This window comes from Tachypleus tridentatus, chromosome 8 (genome assembly GCF_004210375.1).
Source record: "Tachypleus tridentatus isolate NWPU-2018 chromosome 8, ASM421037v1, whole genome shotgun sequence".
Lineage (NCBI taxonomy): Eukaryota > Metazoa > Arthropoda > Merostomata > Xiphosura > Limulidae > Tachypleus > Tachypleus tridentatus.
The window spans coordinates 17,830,306-17,849,069 of record NC_134832.1 but is presented as its reverse complement, the minus strand read 5'-3'; the positions used below and the strand labels follow the sequence as shown (position 1 = coordinate 17,849,069).

Below are 18,764 nucleotides of genomic sequence, written 5' to 3'. Positions count from 1 at the left end.
GAGGCAAAATGAAAAAAAAAGAATTAGTAAACAGATATTAGTCAGCTGTGAAATAACTATGTTGTTACTAGTTTTCACAATGTGAAACATTTGCTTACATTCATATTTTTTATTATTTATTAAAGAATGACTCAGCTTATGGAAGTTCTTATTTACTTTGTAATATGCTAATTCAAAAGTGCGAAAACAAGACTTAGGATACTCTCAAATTAATTTTTAGTCATTGGTAAGTCATTGAATTTGGTTCTTGTTATAAATTAGGCAGGTCCAAACATTTATAAATAATTAATGTCTGAAACATGTCTACTAATTTTGTGGTTACTTTTGTATATACAGTACTGTGCAAAAGTGTTAGGACAAAATCAAAAATTAGATTTCAGACTACTTTCAGAGGACAGTGGAAGGTAAATTACTAGTGAAGTTTCAAAAGTTTATTTAAGCTTCATATGTAGCACAACAGAAACTAATTGTTCAGCAAACATTTAATATTTTGTGTATGTTTCCCTTTTTTGCTTTTATAATCTCAGGCAGTTTTTCAGGCATTTTTGCAAAATAGTTAATAAAAGTGTCCTTTGGGATTTTATTCTAAATGTTTCTAATACACTTCCATAATGTTTCATTGGAAGTTACTTTTGATTTGTCATTTTTTTGATCTATCAAGTTACAGATCAGCTCAATTGGGTTGAGATAAGGGCTCTGTGGGACCCATTGCAATATTTGAATGACTCCAGCAGCTTTTTTTCATAGTTAAATAATTTCTGTACAGGTTGGATGAGTGTTTGAGGTCATTATCTTTTTTGATAGTAGAATCCTTTACTGATAATCTCAAACCATTGAGTATACCATGATTTTTCAGTATCTGATGGTACTTGTGCTCATCCATTATTTCATCTATTTTGCAAATATCTCCTGTCACACCAGCAGAAGAATACATCCAAATTATCACACTGTCCCCTTATGATTTATGATAGGTGTTATGCACTGATGAGAGCATCTCTCATCTTTCTTCTTTCTAACATACAACCTATGGTTTGAACCATATATTTAAAAATTGAATTTTCACTGATGAGAGCATCTCTCATCTTTCTTCTTTCTGACATACAACCTATGGTTTGAACCATATATTTAAAAATTGAATTTTCACTGATGAGAGCATCTCTCATCTTTCTTCTTTCTAACATACAACCTATGGTTTGAACCATATATTTAAAAATTGAATTTTCACTGATGAGAGCATCTCTCATCTTTCTTCTTTCTGACATACAACCTATGGTTTGAACCATATATTTAAAAATTGAATTTTCACTGATGAGAGCATCTCCATCTTTCTTCTTTCTGACATACAACCTATGGTTTGAACCATATATTTAAAAATTGAATTTTCACTGATGAGAGCATCTCTCATCTTTCTTCTTTCTAACATACAACCTATGGTTTGAACCATATATTTAAAAATTGAATTTTCACTGATGAGAGCATCTCTCATCTTTCTTCTTTCTAACATACAACCTATGGTTTGAACCATATATTTAAAAATTGAATTTTCACTGATGAGAGCATCTCTCATCTTTCTTCTTTCTGACATACAACCTATGGTTTGAACCATATATTTAAAAATTGAATTTTTCTGTCCATTACATCTTTTTAAAATCATCAACAGCCAAATATTTGTACATTTTACCAAATTTCAGTCTCTTGACAGTATTTCAAAATTGATGTAAAGATGTTTTTTTAATTGCTTTTTGCCCAAATATTCCACTCTCATTGAGTCTTCTTTATGTTGTAGATCTGGACACTTTTTTGTCATTTGCTACGTGATCATTCATCTCATGCTTGAGATCAGTGGCAGAATTCCTTTATCTCAAAAGCTGCATAAATGGAGATACTTAACATCAGTATCACTGAGCTTAGGTGTTCTGCTTCTTCCTTTCATATTTATCTGTCTTGGTTTCACAATATAGGGTGTACGTGATAGTGTTTGGGGAGCATTTCAAGTCTGTAAAATTTGTTGAAAAGTCCAACCATAATCAAGTAAAGCTTTTGTGCAAACTCTTTGCTCTACTGACAGTTCTCGATGCTTTTTAGACCATGAATGACAACAAAACCTAATATACAGTGTTAAATACCAAGGTTTATTTGCGGAGTACTATCTAATTTGTTCTAGCGTACACTGGTACCATATGCTAGCTCTCTGCTAGCTACTTTCTATATAGTTAAGACATTGCATGGAGTACCATGTCATTTATTTAAGCACCTAAATTTGATTATAGTGTTCATTTAAGCAAAATTCTTAGGACATGATTGTGGTACAACTATATGGGAATTCTAAACAAAGTAAATATTTTCACCCTGGCTTCTTCAGTTGTCAACAGGAATCAGTGAAGTATTACCACAGTATTGAAATTTACTTTCTATAAAGGTATAGAAGAATTATCCCCATAAAATGGAAAGAATAACAAAATATTCTTGTATCTTAATACTTTTGCACAGTAGTATACATATATCAGATTATAATATTTCCAAAACAAATGAATTTAAAGATAAACTGAAGGGAGCATTTTTAGTTTGTTAATTGTTTCAACTTTCATTTCAAAAACTGTCTAAAATTAATACATATGTATTTGTTTTAAAATATATAAATGAACCTGTTTTCTTTTTCTAAGAAATACAAACATCACAGTGCAAAATAAGACAACAGAAACTGATTGATTAAGGAGAGGCTATGTAACATTTTTGTAATATGTGTTTGTTGTCTGTGTGCTCATTTGACTTGAATAGTTGGAATGGAAAGGCACATGAGTTTCCATCTGTGGATACAGACCTCATATAATATGTATAGAGTTTCTTCAACTTGTCTGTTAAATATGTTTATAGTAGAAATCGCATGTTACTACTTTAAACCATAAAATACATGCGTGTCTTATTTTTCCAGATGTCACGCATCCAGTCTGCACTAGCTCAGCGATTAATGCCTAAAGTAAGACAATTATCCAAAGAAATTACTTACTAACAATAAAAGACCATCTTAAGTAACTTCCATATTTCCCATCATTAGTATTTGATAAAGAAGTATTCTGTGCTTCTGTACAATAAAAAGTTAAACATTTTTTTAACCCTGAATTTTGGCCATGTTTACATTTCTCACCATCAGTTTTTAATGCAAACTTTGTACAATATTTTGAGATACTAAACTGAACTTTTTGGTTAACTAATAAAAATGGTTAGAAAAAAAATGTTTATCTGTGTTGAATTATTCAAGTTAGGAATTGTTTTTTTTTTCCAAGTGTTAATAATGAGAAATATAGACTCACTGCAGGTGGTCTTAAAATATACTAACATACTTACTAACCCCCAAGAATATTTGCAAAACAACTGTTACTCTTTTATTTGTTTTGTTTTTGTTTGTTTTTTCATTTCCCCACTTGGAATCTTACCATCACTCATTTTGGGAATATTGAATTTAAATTAGTACATCAGTCAGAAAAACAAATTATTTCATTGATATGTTTTTCTTCTCTAGAAAATTAAAATAATTACATATCTATGTGTGTGTGTGTGTATAGACACATGCACGCATTTTATTTTTTTAAGCTCAAAATGTTTATAAAAAATACAAATGAAACTTACTAGCTTAAATTGACATTCAGGAAGAATCTGTGTATGATTCTGCTGTTGTGATAAGAGTTTTATGGTTTTCAAATCATGCATTTTGTAATTAATGGAAAAAAATATAAACACGTAATGTAATTGTAAGTTACAAGTTGAAGCCTTTAATTATGCTTTTATGCTCTGAGAAACATCATTCTCATTATACAGAAGTAAGTGACAGTTAAAAAGTTTGAAGTTGAAAATATGTATTGCCATTAATCTGACATTCAGAAATAAAAAAATGTGGTTTTAATGGTCACCTGTTGTACTGTCTTATGATGATGTGTTCCTCTGGGCTCCCCTTTTTTTCTTTTAGTGGAGCACTGGAGTCCTTGCCACTCACTGGTTTATAGCTGCCGGCCAAAATGGTGTATCATGGAGGATTCCTCCTGAGTTTGACCAGTTCCACTCCAGAGAGAGTAGGATGGTGGTTTTAGGGCCATATAATACTTTTCACTCCTCTGGCTGGCTTTCCTTCTTCCACTACACCCCGAATGTCATGTTTTCGGGTGCTCTGGTGGTAAATGGATACAGGACCATCCAACATAAGCTGTCACTCACTCTGAAAGGCAAATGTTACATTCCTGTTCTGTTTCACTGGGCTTGAGGTGAAGATGGTAAGGACATTCCTCCATCACCATAGACAGGATGTAATCTTGAGACTTCACCTGATCTACCACCAAGGAACACTGCTGTTGCTATTCTTTAGCAATATGCAGCACTACAGTCATAATTACCCATGGGCAGACCAAATTGTTTTAAGATAATGGCAAAATCCAAAGCCAGCTAGAATGAAAGCAACTTAATGGTTTTCTTGATCATATGATACGTGAAAACAGCAAGTATATATATATATATACGAGTAACATACAAATGCAAGATATATTTATATACTACAAGTTTAATTGCCTCTTTACTTCAGATTTATCTTCAAACTGAAAATTTTAACTTTAATGTTCTCAACACATGCTTGGTCGATTTGATTAACCATGTGACCTCTTAGTAGTGTTTTAAAGTTTTTATATAACTAATACTTCTAACTCTCAATATAGTGTGTGTATCTTCACAAAATATTTTTAGTGAAGTATTTTTAATAAATTAAAATAAAGATTTGTAATTAAATATGTTAAACATTTGTTTTGAATAGTTTATGTGCAAAATAATTTTCATCTTAAGATAAAAATGCTTTTCCTCACCTCAAAAATCTCAATTTTCTTTTATGTAATCCCTAAAACTATTCTACATACATTTTAATGTGTTTTTTTTTTCAGTAAAACTTTATATTTTATCTGTTATTTTCTCTACTCTGTATCTCTATCTTGTCTTTCTATTGGTTACAGGTAATATGTATTTAAATATAAAAAAAGAACATAACAAAACCTGAAAGAGTGAATGTGACAGGTGGATATAACAGGAGAGGTCTGATTTTCTACCTGATTGCTCTGTAATCAAACAAAATTAAAGGCTATAAAAATTATGGTTTCTCTAAGTGATGACAATTTTATAATGAGTAATTTACATTTAATTTTGTATATTTCAGTTAGGTGGTGAATAAAATAGAGAAGAGAAAATGTCTAGAAAAAAATGTGGCATGTGTATCATAATAGGGGAAATTCAGGATACTTTTAAATATTGCCTTGTAGGATTAAGAACTTGCATATTATTAAAATATGGATTATTAACTAATATTTTATGCTATACTGATTGGTAGAACATTAAAAAGTAAGACAATAAATCTTTGTGTCCTGTGTGGTAAAGGATACCCATGGTTTGAGGGTTATCATCAGTAAAATCATAGATATTCATTTGCGTGGAGGTGCTGGTCTGTGGTAGTTTCTCTGATGCCAAAATGGTCACTTTGTCTAGCAGAGGTTTGAGTGATTCAAAGCCCAGTTATCTTGCATGTGTTGGCTAACAATGCAATTCATCTATTGGCTCTATCAACTTAAATGCTAAGCTAGTTACAGAATTCTATGGGTAGGTACCATAATTCAGCTTTTTCAAAATAGGAAATAATAAGTATACTGGTGATCATCAAAACTTTCTTCCATAGTGCAGACCAAGTAGGGTTTGGAGATTTTTAATATAAGCACTTAAGAATGAAAAATCTCATTAGCTAGTTGAAGAACAATATAGCCAAAAAAAAATGCTGTCTTAAATAATAAAATTCTGATGCAGCATATTTCCTTTTCTCACATGTATACTTGTTCAGTGCTGCCTTTTATATGGAAAAATGTTTTGCATGCCACAAGTTTTGAACTCCCATATACCCCATAGCCAATGTGGTTCAACTGCATTTAACATGTAAATCATAATGACTACCTTCAATAAGAGTGTGATACACTATTCTGATGCTTGTGACTCCCTCTATTTGATTCTCCCAAACTGCCACTTCTCATTAGGCAGTGATCAAATGCAGACATTTTTCAATTGTTCTTTTTTTCACATGTTCATTTCATTTGTTTTTTAATGCAAATCATTAAATTATGTGATTGATTTATTTGCAACAGTTATTTTTGTCTACAGTAGTTTGCCATAATAACTTACCATGTTTAAGGATTTTTTCTTATTGTTTTCAACTTCTTTACAATTTAAAATGAATTCTGAAGTTTGTTTTGCAGTTTCTGATATTATTACCTCTAATTCAAATGCTGTTTTCAGCTTCAGATCTGGGGGTTCAACTGAGAATTTTTTGGCTATTGTTTTTTAGGAAATTAATTGTTATATGAGGCATCCTTTTCCTCCTAATAATGTTTGGGCTCTTCCTGCATTTTCTGTACCTGTTCATGACGAAGAGGATCTTGACTTTTTTCTTTTTTTTTACTACCTGTGCCATGCTTTCTCGTACATCTACTATGAAATCTATGCTATCTTGGCATAACTCTGCCTTTTTGGATGTATTTTCTGAGATGTGTTCTCATTTCACAGTTTTCGTATGATGCTGTCACTTTTATGACATGGCACCTGTCATGAGTTCCTGGTATTTCATTCTTCTTCTGATATAAGGGTTCATGCTGAGTATTTCATTTCCCAGTTGAGTTCTGTTGTTAACATGTTTTATCCTCCATGGATTTCTAATTTTTGTATTTTGATTTATCAAAAGCTGCTCAACTTTTTTGACTCCCAACAGTTAGTCAGTTTTGGTCATGTAGAGAGCTATCACTGAAAATTCTATCCATTTCTCCCACTGTCTTTTTTACCACCTTCATCGTACTTTTACAGCTCTTCTACAGTACTCCATCATACATGTCCTTTGTGAGGCACTCCACTAACCCACTTTACCTCCTTACTCCTCATTGGTACTGTTGTCCTTTTTGGCCTTATACCTTCACAAGGGGTTTTGTTGTTGTTGGGATCTTATTTGATACAACTGTTTTTTTCACAGGTTCATCTACCTTCCCAATATCTCTCTGACTTTCAAATAGCTACTTTTCTCCATTTGTTTTATTTTGAAGATTTTACAGAGACTTTATGTACATGTGTAAACTCTTTGATTGGGCACTTTCACTTTTTCCTGGAGTTTCATTTCCATCATCCATTGGAAGAAACCATTGATTCAGGCATATGGCCCACATCTCATACTTTCATATCCCACTATCTTTATTGGATAGCTGTTTCTTTCTCTTCAGGGCACCACCTTCAAACTTCAGTATGGTTACGACTAGGTAAGTTATCATTTCTATATATATTTTTATCCTCCAGTGACGTGACCCAGTTCAGATTCAGATCCCACTCAGGGAAGAGCATGAACATTATTTTGACATTGGCATCTTTCATTCCTGAGTTACTGTCTGCAGCAAGATGTAATCATGGGCACTTGCAGCATCAGCAAAAGTTCAATGTCCAAGAGAAGAATTCTTCTTTATCCAATAACTCTTTCAAGTGACCATTTCCCTTAAGCATCCAACTCATTCTCTTGGACGTCCTTTGAATTATGAAAAATGTCATTTTGATTACAACAAAGCCTTTTTAAATTTAAATACAATGATTTATAGAATAATAATTCTGAAACTGACTAAGCTTGCAAAAATGAAATGAATGGACACTGTATAAATACAGTGAACAATTTTCATTTAGTAACTCCAACACAGTATGTTTATTTGCTTAAGATACTAAGCATTTACTTCAACTGGAACATAAGCTATTTTCTCTTCAAACTATTGGTAGTGATTGTATGCTAGATAAACTAATTATAATGTTATTTACTTAACTTGGTTAAATCAGGTTCATCCAGAGCTACTAGTGGTACCCAAGTAACTGGTCATTCCCAATGAAACATAATGAATATTGTAACCTTAAAATAACACCTGACCTGCCATTGCAGGACACTACTTTCTACACTCGTGCGTGAACCACATGCTATATGAAAACTGCACATGCCAGAATAATTGACAAATTCCAAAAATACTACATTAATTTTACTAAGAAGGTGAAATATACATGGTATATGTATGTGCCACATTATGCCTGTTTCGATGCTTAAAAAATTGTTTTTCTTTTAAAAATCGTTTTTTTTAATTGTTAAATGTAACTAGATCTAATTGTTACATCTTAGAAGTATTATCCATCTTTCCTAAATTAGGGATGGCTAACACGTGTAGTCCCCATGTAGTTTTGTGTGATTTCAAAACAAACAAACAAACAATTATTCATTTTCAAAGTGGAAATAAATGTTCAAACTGAAAAGCCATTTGTACAATTATCAGGCATGTTAGCTTAACCCAGTAAGTTGAAATATTGTCAAATATAGTAATTTATTGATAAAAAGGGACCAATTTTTTAGAAAATAAAAATGTTGAAATGGATTTAATGGGTAATGAAAAAACTTTATTATAAATTTATTGTGTGTTGACAAGATTTTGTCATCCTCAGAAAAAGAATTCTTGAAATGTCATACATTTTTAATAAAGTTTCTTCATTACCCAGTTAAGCCATTTCAAAACCTTTTCAGTAATCTCTTAGCCTTTACTGTACATAAAAGTCTAAAACTCCAAATAACCTGCTTTTTTCCTAAATTAAGTAGCTGAATGGATACATCAACATTATTAATTAATCATCTGTTTCAGTCTTATTGCTTATCCAAGGGGCCAGGCATGGTTTACTATTCTTGACTGTACATCTAAGGGTCCATAGTTTACATACCATTACTGAAAACAATTTCCAATCTGCACTTTGAGGCCATGAGTGCATTATAAGAATGATGATCAAATCCCACTACTACTTTTGAGTAGCACCATAGCTAGTGGTGGGTGTAGTTGATTAGCTGCCCTTTGTCTAATCTATCAGTTCAAAATTAAGCATGACTAGCACAGTTAGCAGTTGTGTAGCTTTATGAGAAAATTCAAATTAAATAGATCATTATCCAGTGGGGAAATCTTGTATCTCTGTTTTGATAATATACCATTTATTATTCTAACCATTAACTTACCTTTGTATGTGAGTGTGTGTTGTTGTTTTTTAATGAATGTAAAATTTTTTCTGGTATTACAAAGTAAAAGATTTAAATAATTTTTTATATGCCTTCAGTTGTGTGTCAGTAGGCTTTGTGTTTTTTTTTTTAAAGAAAATAATGATTACAAATGTAGAACATCTATTTATAATTACCTTCTCAAACTATACATACAGCTTATTATAATACGAGTATACTTAAAATGTATGTGCCATTTTTTCATTAGACTTTTTTTAAGTGAGAGAATTTTGTATAAAGTTTTACATTGTAAATAAAAAAAAGCTTAAAAATCTGGTAAAAGTGCTTGAAAAGAATTACAGTATAAGTGATAAACTGGTTTTCCTTGCTTCACCTTATATGATTAATTGCTTGTGTTGTATTTTGTACAAGAGAAATATCCTAAAGTCACATGCAAATGATTGTTTTTTTTAAAGTAAAAATTTACTTTGTCAAAAAAATTCTTCTTTGAAAGAAACTAACAGAATTTCATTTACTTCAAAATACTATGTTATTTATCTTCAACTTGAGACTTTTACTAATTACTGGTAATGTAGGATCATTCTTATAGAGTTGCTTAAGCTTCAATGGAGAATCTCTGAAATATTGTCATTTAAAAAAAAAAAAATCACTATTTTTGTCTTTTTTTTCACCTAAGGCTGTGAGTAATTAATCAAAATAACAATTAAGTAGTATAAAGAATATATTACATTGTGATGTTAATAGATAACTGAAATGGCAGGATTTTATTGAGAAAATAAATATTTTATTTTTGGGGGGTATAATTGTCTTTATAATAATTAATGAATTATGCATTATCAGAAAGTTGTTCTGTACAGTTTGAAAATGGCTATATTTTGATTGTGTGAGAGTTATTTAGTTTTTCATTTTCTAGAAGTGTATATAATGTGCATGTCTTTTTTTGACCTGAAACACATGTTTAATGATAATCCATGTTTATGACTCTCATTTGGAGGAAAAGGCTAGAAACAATGTTTAAATTTCCTTCAAAACCATCAGCATATACCTTTCTTAGAATAAATATTTTAAGGCATATGATGATGACATTTAAGCATTCTTTTTGGCTCTTAATGGATTTTCTGCAGCTTTTATTGGTATCTGAATTGAAATTCAAAATATGATTAAGACATGAAATATGCTATTTCAACTAAATCTTCTTTAATGCATAAATTATACTAATGAATTGTTTCAGTTATATTGATTATGCCCCTGTTTTTACTCTACAATTTCAATTGATTATGAAACTTGAAGTAATATCTAAGTGGTTTGTTCAGCAGTAATCCTATTGTGAATTGTATCCTGTGCTGTTTCTTCTGAACTGTGTATTTAAAAATTTCACATTATAAGTTTTAGAGAAATAATTTTGTCATTTTATTACTTTTGTGATAAGTAAGAAAATATTTAAATACAAATAAAATAAAAAAATTATTAAAACACAATCTTTCACAAAATTACCAACAGAACCCACAGAATATGTACATTCAAGGTGTAACCTCACCTAATAAGATGAGTCCCACTAGTGGACCCTCACGAGATATATACCAGCAAGACACATATGGAAAACGAACACCAGAATTTATGAGGCCACCTCCAAGTCAACCTGAGCAGTACCACATGGAAAGTTATGGACATGATCAGACACAGGGATCCTATGGAGGTAATAAGGAGAAGAGCTCTAGTCATTACTGTACTCAATAAACAATTAATCATTCTAAATATAACATAGTTATAGTCATAATTTCAGCTTAAACCTTCATGAAATTTATTATATATTAATTTTATACTGATATTTGTTGGAAGAATATGTAAACATATTGACAGCAATACTATAAAAATTAAAACAGCAAAAATTTTGACCTAAATATCACTTGTAATCTTTAGAGTGATTGGTTATGTTTACAAAAGAAAAATAGTAAAATTTCTTCAATCTACCCTTTGTTAGAACATATTTAAGTTTTATTATAAGTTGTTTCGTAAAAAAATTCAGATATATGAATTTTTATTATTGTTTGAAGCTATATTTGTAACATATGCTCAAATATTGATTGCTGAAAACAGTATTCATTGATTTGAATTATAATCAAATTTATCTGACTAGGTTTTCTGTTTGCAGGAGTAGACTAACAAGAATTGTTCAACTTTCCAAAGTTTATATCCAGTATATTCTGTCATTTTTCTTTTATAGATCGAAATCATTTCTACAGAGGATCACAAGTGATGGTACAACCGAACACAGGAATACCTTCACAGGGTTAGACTTTTCTATTTTTATGTAACTCAGTTGCAATATATTTTATACAGAAACATTTATTTGTAATGCAGGCAAGGTGCTTACTGTCATTTATTTGGCTGTTGATCAGTAAATTAAAATAGTGACAGGTTATGGTGAGGTCACCATGTTTAACATTTTTTTCAGCAACATACCTTTTTTTTTTTAATCAGGCTTGTCTTGAATTGTTTATGCATAATTTCATGACCTCATTGAATAAAAAAAGAATAAAAGTAAAATGAAGTTGCAAGTTCTTTCATGTTTACAGCAATTTATACTTTTTAAATTAATAAGCATAATTTAAACACATCCCCAGGTGCAAAACAGTGTATTTGCCAACTTATACTGCAAGAAACCAGGTTTCAATACCTGTGGTTGGCAGAGCACTAATAGTCCTTTCTGAAGCTTTGTGCTTAATAACAAATGACAATAATTTAAATACATTTCAGTCACCTGTAAGTTATCAATTAAACAGTGAAGTTGGATTTGGTATTTTCTTCTACACATCCCATGCTTTTATTTTTTGTGTGTTTATATTTACCTGTCGTTATTGCACGTGATACATCTCACAACAACTGTTAAATAACTTTTGTTCCTTGACTAAATTTATTTTACATTTTGTTATTTATCTAGGTTGGCCAAGAGATAGCCACTATCGTCACTATCCCTCTCAAGCACAATACCCACCTGCCCGCCGAGATGGATGGGATGGGCCACGAGTAATAGATGGATCGCAGTCAGGTGCAACTCATTGGGGTGTATCTGCATACCCTTCAGCTAGTGGAGTGAATATGGTTAATAAAGTGCAATATGGGCAAGACAGGATGTCCTATCAAATTGAGAAGATGCCTGTAAGTCCTGTTCTTTGACAGTTATTATTTTAAATACAGAATCTATATTTTAATATTGATGTTAGTTGTTATTATTTAAAATAATTTGTGGATTCTCCCTTGAACTAAAGGCTTTTGTCACAAAATTCTTATATTATAATCAAAACACAGTCTTCCTCATTATCATCATCAAAAACAGGAAATGAGAAATAAATGTTAATGAATTCACAAATACTGGCAGACAGCTCTAATAAAATTACTACATTAACAGTATACACTAGGTACTTGAATTTAGAATAAAAACTTACTAGTCAAGTACAAGGAGAGAGAGGGATGAAACCTTTGCAAATACAAGGGTTCCTTGTATAAGATAATGGATCCATTCTATAAAGAGTAACATATAATATTAACCTCAAGGACCATGAAATTGTTGATATAATAAATGGATCTCAAAAATCTAAACTGTCAACAATAGCAAGAAAAGCATATTATTGGATGAGTTTTTTTCTTCTAGGTGTAAAAGAGTTTTGGAACTTTTAGCTCATAAAGTCAATTTCATTTCAGAAGAACAAAAGTTTGAGATAAATAGAATATGTAAATGGGTTTTAAAAAGATGTTAGTTTATGAGAATTAACCAAGGTTTGAGAAGTAGCTGAAATTTTCAAGAAAGTCCATCAAAATTTTTGTAAGATGATGTAAATAATTTGAATCTTTTAAATACCACTGGTCTTGAAGGAATCATTTAGATTTTTTACCATTTCTGCAAGTGTACACCATGCATAAATTTTTCTTGACTTCCTGCTCTGCTCTGAAAGCATACATATAAAATGATGACATCTATAAGTCCACAAAATTTGTTGATACTGTTGCTGTTTAATAATTTTGTAAGTTATTTATTGATAGCAAATTATATCTTTTAAACACTTTTTTTGGAAAAAACTTACATGAGGTGCTATTCCCTTCTCTCTTTTCCTAAATGTCTATTGTGTACTCTAATAAATATTGTGAACAAGCTTCAAGATTTCTTAACTTTCCAAGGGAACTAACTATAGATATGAAGACTAGGAAGTTGCTTTATTTCTGAAAGCATATTGTCTTTAGCAGAGTCAAGAGAAATCACATAAGGCTAAATTAAAGAATATTTATAGAGTCATGAAAAATTACTCCAAATTTAATAAATCAGTTGTTTAAAAGTAGTGCAATGCATTATGATAAAAAAACATTCTAAAACTAAAGACTGGCACAGTAGAATGAAAAATTTGGTAAGGATAAATTTGTTATACAGAACTCAGTACTCAGTGTTATGTAATAGTATCAGTAGACATTTTTATTTAAAAACATCACTACAATAATTAAAAGCATCATATGCATCAAATTCATTAACATTTTTCAAATACTCAAAGGAATTGATGTACTTGTATAAAATATACTTCTTGTAATATAAATGAAGAGCAACATTCAGAGAAAATTATTTCGGTTCCAAATCACTATAATCTGAAAACATTTACAGTGTAAATATATATACATATATACAATATTTCCAATAAGGTACATTACAATCAACTTACAAATGTAGCTATTCTTGTACAGTGCTGCCTTCTATATGCAATAAATTGTTTGCATGCCTCAGGCTTTGAGCACCCAGATGCCCCATAATCAACAAGGTTGTGCTGCATCTCACATGCAAATCATCATGTGCAGTCCTCCATCAATTGAAGAATGTAACCCCCTCTATTCGATTCTACTGAATTATCACTTGTTTGGCAGTGTTCATATCAAGGTGTTTTTCATTGTACTCTTCTGTTGTGAATCTTTGATTTTTTTTTTAACATTGATTAAACTGTTTTGTAAATTTATTCTGAAGTGGATTTGTTATTCTCACTTTTCAAGTATGTGCAACCAAAGAAGAAAGGGTTGATCATATTTTTCTCCTTCTGAGCCTAGAAAATCCTCTTTTACTGCTTCCCATCGTTCTCCTTACCAGACTTTACTTTCTGTGTAATTCAGTTTTATCAGAGGAATTTGTTATCCATTTCCTTTCCCCTCCTCTTTTATCACTTTCTGTTGCTGCCTTTAATTCCTACAGTCAGTCAATATTTGTTTGAGGCAGTACAGAATCTTCTCTCTCAGATAGCCATTGAACAAGTATCTCATCCTTCTCTAGAGCTTTATTCCAGAGTGTTTGTGGTATCCAAAAAACTTGAGGACTTGGTAGTCTATGATTGACCTGTCCTGCTTCAATCAATTTTTGGTTCTGCCTCACTTTACCATGGAGTCTTTTCTCACCCTCAGGTGTGATTTTTCTCCAGGTTTGTGGATGACAAAGGTAGATGTCTCAAACACTTATCTACATATTCCTGTATCTCATTGGTCAAAAGACTATTTTTGGTTTGTTCACCATGAAGTAGTATAATCAATTTCACACCTTACCCTTCAAACTTGCTTTGGTCCTGTATGTCTTTTGCTGATGGTCATGGTTTTTATCTGACATATGCATGCTTGAGGGTTGTGCTTACACCATTACATGGACAACTAGCTTCTGTTAGCTCACTGCAAATGGGAGCTTACCCATCACACTCATCTATTTCTTTTGGAGGCAGTTAGTGTAGGTTGGTTAATCAAGATGAAGTTATTTTTTATGCCTACCCACTAATTGTACACTCAGTTTCTCAACACTCATCTCATTTGGGCCCAATCTTCTCCTTTTGACTCCATTTGATGGAGCTTTCAGTTCTCCATGTTCTTATAGCTCATGAGGTGCTTTTGCTTTTGGGGATGTGGTCTTCTATAGAAACCCTTATCTCTTTGTGTCAAACACATATAGGGTCTCTTCAATAGACCCTGTACAATCAATGGTGCCTGATGCAGGATCTTTTGAATGCTTCTATTTGACTTTGTCTGTCCATTGTTAACAATCTGCATTGGTAGTTGGACAAGGTTCACATGTTGGCAGGTGTTTTGCTTCCACCCCCTCATCCAGGTTTGCATACATTCACAGAAATATCCCTTCACAGTTGGTGGCATGGATCAACCAACAAGAAGTTTCAAATCAGTGGTCTCTAGCCAAGAGGCCATGCCCTATCAACATTTTGGAACTTCTGACAATACTGAACTATTTTCTTCATCTTGCCAGCAGTCGGTTGGTCATGATCGATTCTGACAATCCTATGGCTGTAGCTCATATCAATCATCAAGGCAGTACCCATTCTCATTTCTTTTGTGCTTGAACCTTGGACCTCCTTTTTTGGAGCCACATACTTGATATTTGTTTTTTTTCATGCCATGTTCAAGGTGCTTTCAACCTTGTTGTGTATCATCTTTACTGGCAAGACAAAATTTATCTAACAATTGGTCTCTTGATTGTCATATTTTCTGGTGACAATTCCTTCAGTGGGGTATTTCTCACCTGGATGCATTTTCCACATCCCTCAGTACCAAGTTACATCCATTTAGTCTTCAGTTCCTTCTCTACTTCCACTGGCTGTCAGTATGTTCAGCAAGGATTTAACCTCCTAGGGTGATTTCAGTACTATGTCCATGTCAAGTCCTTTTGATTGCTCCTTACTGGCCAGCACAACTGTGGATGGTTTCTACAGCTGTTCCGTTTCCAGTCTACCCCACCATTACCGCTTCCTCTTACTCCTTACCTTCAACCTTAGGCACCAGCATTCCATCCAGCCTTTCCTATCCAATCTACAAGCTTCGTTTTATCCAGTCCTTGGAGAGGAGACCTGGATTGTTACAGTGAGTTACTTTATTTTTAGCATGTTCTATTTGCTCTTCCCCTGTGGATGTTTATTATCATAACTGGAACATTTTCTGCTGTTGGTATTTGGATTGGTGGGTTTCACCTGTTTAAACCACAGTTCTTCTTACAGATTTTCTCATTTCGCTGTATGATGAAGGAACTTCTGTTGCCTCGAACACGTGTTATTGGGCTGCCTTGTCCCAAAGTTTCTGATTTTTCTAATATCAAAATGTTTTTACCTCTCCTACCCTCTCACTATTGTTGCATTCTTTCTGGATTAGTTGAACTCCCTGGCACATGGTCCTTCCAGACTAGGATGTGAGTGTAGTTCATCATTGTTGACCTCCATTTCAATGTCTGTCCTCTTGTTAGTTCTTCATTTATCCCTTAAGGTATATTACCTTTCCCTCTTAGCCTGTGGATATTGTCAGTCATTTTTTTTGCCATTGATGTTTCAAATATCCTGTATCATTACACGTACGTGTTTCTTTATCTGAATCGATCTTTTCTTTCCAAAACTTTGGCAGCGTGTGAGGGTAATTTTTTTTTCTTACTGATTTCCAATTACCACCTATATCTACAGTTGGATCTGGATAGAATTCTATGTCCTGTACATGCTCTTTGTTGCTATATTGCAAACATGGCTTACTTCTGGAGTGCATATTCCAGCCTCTTCATTCCATAGCAACTCTCCTCTGTTTGTGACCTTTCTTCTTCCATTCTTACCAGTTTGGCTCAGCTTTTAATTAAATGGCTTATTCTTTTTTGTTTCCTTCTTCCTGCAGTTTGTTCCACATGTTCTCTCACCAGATTAGTACCATACCTTTATCATGGCATCTCATATCCATTGGAGGAAATTATTCTGTTGAGTATGGAGACCACATCTCATACATTTGTCTCTCACTATCTGCATAGTATAGCTGTATCTTAGTCAGGTTATTGTCTTCCACCTGTTCTCATTCTTCAGACTTCAGTGGGACTGTGACTAAGCAAGTTTTTGGTTGTTGTTGTTTTTTGTATGCACACACCTGTTATTTTAGAGGGACATTCCCCCCTTTTTTTCTTTTTATTTTTACTAATCTTGCTCTGTGGTAAGTCATGCTTGCCAGATATACTTAAACTTGTCAAATCCACACTGTAAAACTGTGATGACTAAAAATTATCATTTTCATGTCTACTAAATGCACACTGTGGTGATGAGGTATTCCACAAGATTGTTCATAGGTTTTCCCTTGTCATATATTTGCTTCACAAATATGCCCATTCTAGACTGTACTAACCCATGGGCTTCATGAGTAAAGCAGAAGGGGATAGTGTCCATCCCTGTGATTTCTTAGATTGAATAAATGAGGAGTGGTCTGCTTTTTAAAATACAGTTTTGTGGTCACTGTTGCACTGTCTCAGGTGTTGATGTTTCTCCAAACTTTGCACTGCATTTTCTTCTCCTTTCTCTTCTAGTGGAGTATGGGAGTTCTTACCACTTTCCAGTTTCAAGCCACTAGTGTGGTGGACCATGAAGGCATCATCTTAAATGTGATCACTAATGCAATACAATGCAAACAGTATTGAATCCATTTAATCAAGAGTAGGGTGTTGGTGTTCTGCTAGTTTAGATTACAAGATGTCCTCCATTATGATGCTACATCTCTGAATTGGTTTATTCAAGTGTATGTTGTTGCTTTGGTGTGGGCTTTCAAAATTGCATTTTGCCTTTTCAGTGGGAATCCATTATTCTTCTCCACTTCATTGATGTTGGTTCTCTGTGGCTGAGTTTTTAATTTAGAACTAATCATTCTGAGTTCTCACAGATGTGTTTGTTCTCTCACTCATTTGGTCACAGTGGATGAACCTACAGGTTACTACAATTCTTCCTATGGTGCTACCTCTCAAAGATTTTCATATACTGAGGATGTTACTGTGCTGTAGGTTCTTGTCTTATTGGTTCTATGTGGGATATTTCCCAATACAGGGATATCTTTATTATTTCAGTTATCCAGATGTCAGGTTACCATATTGATGAAACATTTATCACTTTGATGTCGAGAAACCCACTTGTTGAGAAATTTATATGCAAAAACGGCTCATTTGGGTTGAGAAAATATTTTACATAGAAGAGTGAACAATGTTTCGACCTTCTATGTAAAATATTTTCTCAACCCAAATGAGCCGTTTTTGCATATAAATTTATCACTGTCTTGTTCACAGATCTGTAGATATGCTACCTTCCTCTGAAACTTTCATTTCTGAAACTGGTTATTGTTAGGAATGATTCTCAAATATTGACAATGAAACACTATAAATCAACTCGTACTAACAGCTCTTTGGATTTAATTCACACATGCATGTTATCAAGACCAAAACTCTGAAATAATAGCTACTTAGTAGAGCAACATGAATTTATGAAACAGTCTATCTTATAATAGAATCTTACACATCAGAATTGGTTAAAATATTACAATTAAAACTAAGCCAAAATAACAACATTAGGAGAAATTTCAGAAAAATGTGTTGTTTTTTTTGTACTGGAAAGGCTTAAGTAAAAAACTTAAACATTTTATCAAAGTTTTGTATTCAAACTGTTCATTAAAATAAACAAATTTCTTCATTATGTTGACTAAGGTGGAGGTAGTTGCAGTAATCATACACTAGAAAGATTTTGTACTAAAATTACATATTGATCCAAAACAGAATATATGTGATAAATTGAATGACTGTTCAGCACAAGAAATAAAGCTCACATGTGACTACCCCTTACATACATGATAAACTGTTTCTGAACTTTAACCTGTCACATTCAAGTAT

The 18,764-nt window shown here is 32.5% G+C and overlaps 1 protein-coding gene across 4 annotated transcripts in view; it reads left to right on the top strand.

The window, feature by feature from the left end:
- The window catches only part of LOC143258601 (trithorax group protein osa-like), a 132,958-nt gene that overhangs the window by 110,166 nt on the left and 4,028 nt on the right, over positions 1-18,764 (top strand). For 3 of the 4 annotated variants that reach the window (XM_076517798.1, XM_076517799.1, XM_076517797.1), the window contains 4 exons: positions 2,933-2,977; positions 10,577-10,772; positions 11,301-11,366; positions 12,018-12,235. In XM_076517798.1, coding sequence (XP_076373913.1) covers positions 2,933-2,977; positions 10,577-10,772; positions 11,301-11,366; positions 12,018-12,235 — 525 coding nt within the window. The remainder of the gene's footprint in view (positions 1-2,932; positions 2,978-10,576; positions 10,773-11,300; positions 11,367-12,017; positions 12,236-18,764) is intronic. The other variant, XM_076517800.1, reaches the window with a different exon arrangement.